The 8,921-nt window shown below is 40.7% G+C and overlaps 1 protein-coding gene across 1 annotated transcript in view; it reads right to left on the bottom strand.

Annotated features, from left to right (window-relative positions):
- The window catches only part of afg2a (AAA ATPase AFG2A), a 59,403-nt gene that overhangs the window by 38,615 nt on the left and 11,867 nt on the right, over positions 1 to 8,921 (bottom strand). The window contains exons 11-14 of the mRNA XM_077609039.1: positions 7,494 to 7,648; positions 3,004 to 3,213; positions 1,480 to 1,533; positions 694 to 773 (exon numbers count right to left, since the gene is read on the bottom strand). Coding sequence (XP_077465165.1) covers positions 694 to 773; positions 1,480 to 1,533; positions 3,004 to 3,213; positions 7,494 to 7,648 — 499 coding nt within the window. The remainder of the gene's footprint in view (positions 1 to 693; positions 774 to 1,479; positions 1,534 to 3,003; positions 3,214 to 7,493; positions 7,649 to 8,921) is intronic.

Below are 8,921 nucleotides of genomic sequence, written 5' to 3'. Positions count from 1 at the left end.
TCGGTTGACAGATTTACAGGTGCTACTCATCTTTTTACATGACGGTGCGGGGGAATGGATGCGCACGCGCCACGAGTCAAACAGAGGTGGTCCGCCTGTGTCAACAGTTTTGAAAATCCCAGGGAGGGAACGTTTTAGAGGCCAGCCACTTTATTGATTAAACATGGCAGGAAGTGCATGTGCATAAATAACTCCAGAGGAGGGGAGACTAAGTCACTGTCCTTTAACAGAGAGGGGCTTTAACGAAGTCGGCGGCTTTTCCGTTATTTATCGACTATTAACAATCAGCATCTGTCTGTCTTTCGATTTCGTGGTATGAGGGACCACACTTTGAGTGACTGATTTAGACAAGATAGAATTAGATGGATTGACCACTGCCTGTTGACAAAGTGGGCCTTTTGGTCATTTCCACGCCACATATTTGGCCACCCTTCCACCCCCATCCGCCAGGCCTAGCGGACAATGAAATGTTTGTGTCCCTCCATCAAGCTAATAACACCCCCGCCATCCTATTTCCTCTACGCCACAGATGTGCCATCCCATTGAAGAAAAAGGCCTCCGCTATGTCCACCAGGGCCCGAAGAGGACGGCTAAGAGACATTCCATTTGTCACCGACCACACAATGACTAACCCGCCTTTAGCCTCCACCGAGAACAATACTCTACGCATCATTATTATTAGCCCACATTTACCTTCCTCTTTCTCCAGCCAAGGCGTCAATCTCGTCGAAAAAAACAACGGAGGGTGCGACGGCTCTGGCCTTCCGAAACACCTGCAAGGTGGTGACAATGGGAGAGGAGAGACGGAAAAGAAGATTTAAAAATAGCCTTTGGAGGGAGCTCACCCTCAGCTGGCAGCAAGCGTAAACAGGAAAAATAGCTCTGGGTAGCGTCATAACGTGCGTCTAAGTACATCTGACGTAAATTGTTATGAACAATATGAACAGTAATAGTTCTAGTGGGATCTAGTAAATAATCCAGCAGTGACTACCTGCTGCTTAAAATGGATTGGTCTTCCGATGCCGTCATTGGCAGACAATGAGTATTAGGAGCCAAAAAAAATTGTATTACATTACTAACAAGGTTAAATTACACTTGAATCAGTCATTGAAATTAATGTTTTAATTTTGACAGTACTCTTACATTGGTTAAATTTCCGATATGTATACACGTTAGTCCTTGCAAATATATATGTAAAGCAGTCCATTTTGACAGCACTAATTGTGAGGATAATTGGTAAGGAAAATGAATGAAATAAATGAAGGAATAATTAGAATCCAATTGTTTCTTAGCTACATATGAGCAGATGAATTATTCGCAATTTGCTGTTACTTTGTTTCACTTTGTTTTAGGTCTGCCACTCACAGCAAAGTAAAACCTGAACCAGTACACGAATTTGCTGGACTATGTAAAAGTCAGAGGTGCATGAAAGCTATGTCTTCTCTTTCTGGTCTGATGGCAAGTAAAAACATGTCTAACCTCTCTCACGGCTCTTTCAGACTCGCCAACATACTTGCTCAGCAATTCAGGACCCTGAAATATCAAACACATGGATGTTAGTCAGCTAGTCTTTTCAAACATTTGGAATCACAAAGGTCGAATATTTGGCAATTTGCAGCAACCTTACAATTTCAAGCTATCAAAATGTCATTTTGATAGTATCATTTGGAACAGCTCATTTATTTCCCTGGATTTTCTGTCTGAGTGCATTACGTACTTTAGAAACGAACCCTAACTCGTTCTTCACTTCTACATCAATGTTATTGACAAAAACTCAGTTTAGATTGGGTGGATAAAACGTCCACTTAGACCCCTGGTGAGAACTTCCTTCCTCTGAAGTTCCCCCTTTCAACACCTCCGGGGCAACACAGTAGAGGACACTTCAAGTCGCAGTCTCCATGTCTGCAGTTAAGTGTGCCGGCTGACTCGTTCCTCTCAGTGGTTGAGCCCAGGCCTGCGCATGGTGAGTGATCCTGGCGTGGAGATATGAGCTGAGTATATGTGTGTGACTATGCGCTTTTAAACAACTTTGAATTTTTACCCCTCACAGAGCAGAGGTTCTTAGTTAACAGTGCAGGTTTACAATAAATAATAAGTAACCTTGCACCGATACTGGTAAAAGAAGTGGTCATGATATGGTACTAAAATGCAGGTATCGGAAGAAGACTCCAGTTGTCCTCCCCCATAATGGTCGCCAGTCTCGAGTCACTCATTTGCATATGAAAAATTTCGTAACCTGAAAATTTCGTACCTAGCGGCATTCGTAAGTAAAGGTATGACTGTACTTTAATGGTGGAGAATTGTAAAACCAGTCAGGATTTAACGATTCCATTTTTTTTAAGGAATGGTTGGCAACCCTAACGACAACACTGCTGATAACAGGCGTTGTTTTGAGTTGAAAGAGTTGACTGCTTTTACGGCAAGCTCTTTGAAAGACAATCACTGATCAACAACTCCGAAAATTTGGCTCATCCATCTCTGTCAGGACGATGGGAATGAATGGAGGTAAGGAAGGAGGCTGAGGTGACAGTGGTTGGGGGGTCAGAGGTGATGAATGAAAATGGACAAACACGGGTTCAAGGGTCACACAAGGAAGCACTTTGCACAGGAAATGGGGCAGTGAGACGTCCCTCCTGGGTGGTTAGGGTGAAGCATCTTCTCCAGGATGTTGATGGACATGTTAAGACCGCGTAAGGATGAATGAGGGGGGTTAAATACATGAAATAATAATGATTTGATTTATATTTGTCAATTTGAAAGCCAAAACATCACTAAACTCAACTGGTTTGACTGCTGGTAATTGCTAATTCATAATTGTTTCATTTTAAAAATCATAAACATTTGTGTATATTGCAAAAAATGACTTAGTAAGCATCTATCTTGAAATTGCAGACAAATGAAAGATTTTAGTGTCTGGTGCGTTTGATCTTGCTGTAACAGGAACTTTGTCCTTGATGTTTAGGCCTGCAATGAGCTCTGTTGAATAATAATAAAAATACTCACTTTAATGGCCAGGAAATTGAGGCCACTTTCGTTGGCCAAGGCCTTGGCTATCATGGTCTTGGAGCATCCTGGCGGTCCATACAGCAAGACCCCTTTGGGAGGCTGAATGCCCATGCGAGTGAAGGCCTCGGGATGCTTCAGGGGCCACTCCACAGCCTGCTTCAGTTTCAGTTTCACATCTTCCATGCCGCCCACGTCGGTCCAGCGAACCTGGCAGCGGTAAATTGAGTTTAGGATTAGTCATCTTTAAAAACAGACATTACAATGATAAGTGCACTGATATTTTTCACTTCTGAGCTCATGCCAATACTTGAATCAGAATATCTGTCAGTACTGATACAATTCAGACACGGAATCTGTTGGGGTTTTTGTTGTTTCTTTAATCTTATTCAGGCTTAGACCTGAAAAATTCATGAGACCTATTGACAATTGTCCTGAATGTGCCATCAATGCAGCCAATGAGTTAGGTAGGACTGTAAATGGTTAAAGATTTAAATAATAAAGTACATAAGATACTAAATAGAAATAACTAAACCCTATCAATTTAGGTCAATAATACACTGTGGTCAATACTGATTCAGACAGCAATGTGTTGTGTTGCCCCCAAATGGTAAAGATCCAAACAACAGAGGGAGAAGCACAATGTCTATTAAATTGAAGCAAAACTGCCTAATTCTTGTCACATTGTTTAAAACATTCTAAAGTTGATCAAAGAACAATTTCAACATTTTCGACTCGCATCTCAAGAATGCCTCCAAATCATCCACAGAGCAGACAAACAAAATGATCGTATGCCGGAGTCAGTCTTTCAGAAAAAGAAAATGGAGTTAAATTGTTCCATATGAACAAAAAGCTTTTGATACATTAGGAGGAATATTTGAAAGGACGTGAGGAACTGAAAATTCCGGTTGAATTATGAGATGATGTGAGAGTCAGCCAACGGTCGCTTGTCTGAACGAGGGCTAGAAGCCAGTATCCTCCCAGCACGAACGAATCCACGCGCGATCTACGCCGTGGTCGAATTGTAATGCGTTCGTCCATTTTTATTAAAATCACCGTGCATTCTTGCACCGTTAACATGAACTCTCAACATCTGACTTGATTCACATCGGATGGCTGGCCCTTTTAAAAAATAAAAGGAAAAAAATATGAGCATGCTATAGTGGTGCCAAAACCAGTTTCCACTGATGGAAAATAAATAGAAGAATGCTCCTGGCAAAATGCTTATATCTTCCACCTGTTTCCCAGATGGGGAACTTATCCGTTTCCAAAGTCATAAATGCTTGAGGGGAAAAGGATTACAGGCAAGACACAAACAGAAACGCAGAACAGAGCGGCTGAAAATGGATAATAGCGACCTTGCTTTTATTAAAAAAAAGCTTTGCCACAACACAGGTTTTACCCATTAATGTTATTTCCTTGTCTGCTATTAGCGGCATTCGACATCTAATCCATTTGAACTAAAAGTGAGTGACTGATCACTGCCAAACTTCCCAGTTTGAATGGATTGACTGTCTATTGCTTTCATTGGCAACTAATGAGCTAAAGTTGAAACCCTGTATATGGTCTTGTGTAAACATGATCTAAAACACTGTCATTAATGAAGACTAACTTTGTTCAACTCAATTCTACAGACAATCCAAATTAAAATCATATAAACCCTTTATAGGGCACTTATTGAACTCATTGGCCGCCATTAACTGCGTGAGACATCCAATCTATGTTTACTGGAAGGGCTGACAGCATAGTGCTGTTAACCGCATTAAAAGATGGGCAGTCGGAAGAGGATTAAGGCCTGGGACTTTTTTTTAAATTACCAATATTAGTTATTTGCGCAAGATAGTGTTAATGGGAGTCAGTACACACTTGCGACCATTTCATCGATTTCATTGTAACCCCCAATAACAATTATTTTTTTCTATCTCATAGGCTTTGCCTACCAATTAAACAAAGATTTTACCAACAGAATGGAGACTATTTTCCTTGACCCAACATGCAACAAAATCTTCTTTCCCATTGAATTAAATTGAAAAAATCCATGTCACTAAAACCGCTCGCTTATATCGCATATTTTTGCTTGCATCCCAAGACACCAAGTAAAAAATATTTAAGCTAAGAAATAACTCCAACATTAAGAATCTGACACGTGAAGTCGCTTATATCTAAAGGCAATGGTGTTTACCAATTACTCCTTGTCTATTAGTCGGGGCTTTGGCGCCCCCTGTTGGCATCTTGAAACCCAGAATACTTCCGAGTCTTCTATTGTTATTACCAAGTCATCATTTTGCTCCTTATAATTTCTTGTTCAAATTCCTAATTGTCTCTGACTTCCTTCTCTGTCTTCCTGCCAACATAAAAGCCCAAATTAATCACCCTCCCACCCCCCAAACACATACACATACATGCATACACATACACACACACACACACACACACACACACACAGCGTCAGAGGTAACACATCCCAGGCCACCAGTGCTGTCTCCGGGGAACGAAGCACCTAATGGAAACCTGGCGTCTGGCCACATACTGTAAATACCAAGCAATTTATGGACAGCACCGAGTAAGGGAGGGGGGCTTGCACGGGGGTGGGGGGCTCGGAAGAAGAATGAGAGGAGACGAGTGTAAGAGAGAGACAGGCCAGAAAGACAAAATATTGGTTTTGGCAGCCAGGATTGAAAGAAATTCCAAATCAAGATTTCAAAGAAGAGCAAATGACACCAGTAGTATTGCAATACATCAATTGCAATATGAATTGATACTTTTTCATTCAAGACGATTATATGAAAGCAATTGTGCAATGGTCAATACAAAGAGGAAAACTAGCACACATCACAATTTCTTAGAAAAAAAATATATCAAGGATAATGATACGCAGATAAATATCACTAATCATATAATAGTGTGAAAAAAAATAAAAAAAGATAATTTTATTATTGATTTCCTTTTTAATTAGAAAAATTAAATTAAAAATAAATTTTTTGTTAAAAAAATGTATTAACCCTAGAATGGTAACCCTCTATTTCAGGGGTTACCTTTCACGCTTCTGAAATAGAGGGTTACCAAGGTTAACAGGGAAAAAATGGGTCCTAAGCAAGACGGACAGTGCAATGAAGGGTACCCATTTTTCCCCCGGTAACCATGGTAACCCTCTATTTCAGAAGCGTGAAAGGTAACCCCTGAAATAGAGGGTTACCATTCTAGGGTTAAAAAGGAAAATGTAAGAGAATATTAGCTATTAAGATTCGCAAAAACTTTGGACAATTATTAATTTGTTATTATCAAAAAAAAACTGAAAAGGTTTTATTGACTATTCAATTCGCTTTATAATTGATTGGTACCAGTAGTAGTTGTCGATGAAATGTGGCAGTCCAAGTCATTAGAAATAATGGCTCTCTGAAAGTAACTATGACGTGGCCAGTGACAAAGATGAGTTTGACACTCTTGGTCTAAGAATGTGGGTCACACTCCATTTCCATTGCATTCTCCTTGGTCAATATTTTCTGGCTCATCTCACCATTAAATAACTTTCGAAGAATAAAAAGATGAAATAAGTTGTCACCAAGTGATTGAAAACTGTCTTTACATGTAAACAGGGAAGCGTAAAGTGTACCAAAGTCCCTGCATATGTGATTGAAGGTCTTCTGAGGAACTCGGGGTATGTAATCATCCGGCCTCCACTGGAAGTTTCTTATATAAAGCGGATTAGAAACAAATGTTTGCACTCATGTGGATATAATCAAGTCCGGGGCTCTGCGGCTAGCCTTTCAGCTGAGCTGCCAAGGAGGAGGGGTGGGGGTCACTTTCCAGTTCCAGGAACTTGCCGCAAGGAGTGAACATCTTGCGATGTGCGCATTGTGGCGAAGGGGCGGCCTGGAGTAGATAGGATGGACATATCGTCTTCATTTTCTTCCCCCCTCCCCAATCTTGGTGTCTAGCAGGAACACTCAGTGAGCCCATCTGCTTTGAATTACCAGCGAAGGATGATGTTAACCTTCTTCCTGTCCATTATGTCCTACACAAGCAATGTCAAAACATCCTGCGTCTTGCCACTGTCCCCCCCTTTCCTCTTTCCTTGAGGGGAGGTTATTTACATTCCGGCTCAATTTTAATAAGAAAAAGTGAAGGCATTTGACAGTAGAAAGGAAGGCCAGGCTGCTCTTTGTGTGATTTAAGGTCATCTTGTGGTGTTGAGTATCAATTATACTCTCCATGTTGATGGATTAATGCAAGTGGTTTTAGGGAATGACTTGGTATTACGGAATGCTCCACATATTAGCAGTTTGCCATTTTCATTTCTGTCTATGGAAGCTTTTCATGCTGTTTTATGCTCTTTCTGATGTGTTACAAAAAGGCTAACAGGGCCTGGCAATACCTTAATGTGCGTCCCAACGGAAAGTAATTTGTTTAAAAAAAATTGAAGAGACACAAACTTAAGTGGAGGAATGTAGATAAAATCACTGACATACACCAATCCCCATTATTATTACCTTGGGCACGTCGATGGAGACCTCCCTCATTGCACTCGGCTTCACCACTGACATGGCCCAGTGAAGGTCAGAAAAAGTGACGGTCACCTTGCCCTTCAGTTGGTGATCTGACGGATTGCCAGACGTGCTGATCCCTCGTCTCAATGCATTTAGCCCTGTAAAAAAAGGGGGAAAGTGTTACTAGGAGTAATCGTATTATGTAAAGTTCACATCAGTATTGCTTTGATAGAACCAAGGCTATGATTGTTGGCTACATTTTTTGACAGTTAATATCAATAAAAACTATGAATCCCATACTATAGATCCCTTACTGGCCGCTCCGAAGTCAGACAAATGAACCACTACACCATCATCATACAGATGCCAATATTTTAGAGTGGCTATTACAAAGTCAACATCTCAGTTTTGCCAGAATATTTATGGCGGACCTGAAAAGTCATGTTTGACTAATATGTCCAAATAATTCAGTTCAATTTCATTAAAAGGATAAATAGGGAAGAAAAAATGTCTGAATGGTTGCCTTCAAGTACTGTTGGACAGTGACAAGTAAGTGGGACTTGTTTACGATGCCGTGACTCAAGGCGTTTGTTCCCGGCTCCAAGTTTTAATCCAATTTAAAACTCAAAAGCATTTGGGCTGATGCGCGATGCGACCGTACACGCCGGGAAAATGCAAACCAAATGAACGCTAATTCCCTCTTTTTGACATAACTGGGAAGCGCATGAGGTTTGAATAGAAGACTTTAGCATTAAAGCCAGGAGGAGACAGGCTAAATATGGATGTGTCACTATCAAAACTCAGCCTTTGTAGGCCTCACAAAAGAAGTCACGAGAAAGCGCTTAAGGAGAACTTGGAAGCACAAAGCAGAGGATGTCGGGAAGAAAGAGCATATTTATTTGCAGGAAAGTGTGTTTATTAGCACAAAGGAGAAGGCTGTTTGCTGGGTAATGGCATAAAAGCGAGAGAAGTTATTCCAAATTTTTACGGCGGAAGGAAGGAATGCTCCGTTCGTAACACGGTTCAACTATTCCAAGCTCAAAGTCTCCGTTCGTGCGGTATTTATCCGGCCTAACGTCAGCAAACTCGTATATCAGTCGGGATGTTCCGCGGTTGCTATAAAGCTGACGTAGCAGATGGATTGGGTGCATTTTGAAGAAGAGACAATTTCACACACATAAAACGATTTTTTTCTTAATTGCAACAAGATTCTATGACTCATACGCATCTAGGTCAACCAGGTCAACATACGTATAGTAGCATCACGAAAAAATAAGAGACTAAGGATAACCCCCCCAATCATTTTAACTGGTATATGAATATATTTACACCTTTGAAACAAACTTTGCAGAAGATAAAACATTCAGTGACAGCAAAGAAAAGCAAGAAAATAACAACCAAGAACCAACTTAAACCAAAGAAGTGAAATTC

Source organism: Stigmatopora argus, chromosome 9, assembly GCF_051989625.1.
Source record: "Stigmatopora argus isolate UIUO_Sarg chromosome 9, RoL_Sarg_1.0, whole genome shotgun sequence".
NCBI classification, from domain to species: domain Eukaryota; kingdom Metazoa; phylum Chordata; class Actinopteri; order Syngnathiformes; family Syngnathidae; genus Stigmatopora; species Stigmatopora argus.
The sequence above is the reverse complement of the archived record's forward strand: the minus strand, read 5'-3'. Positions and strand labels throughout refer to the sequence as shown.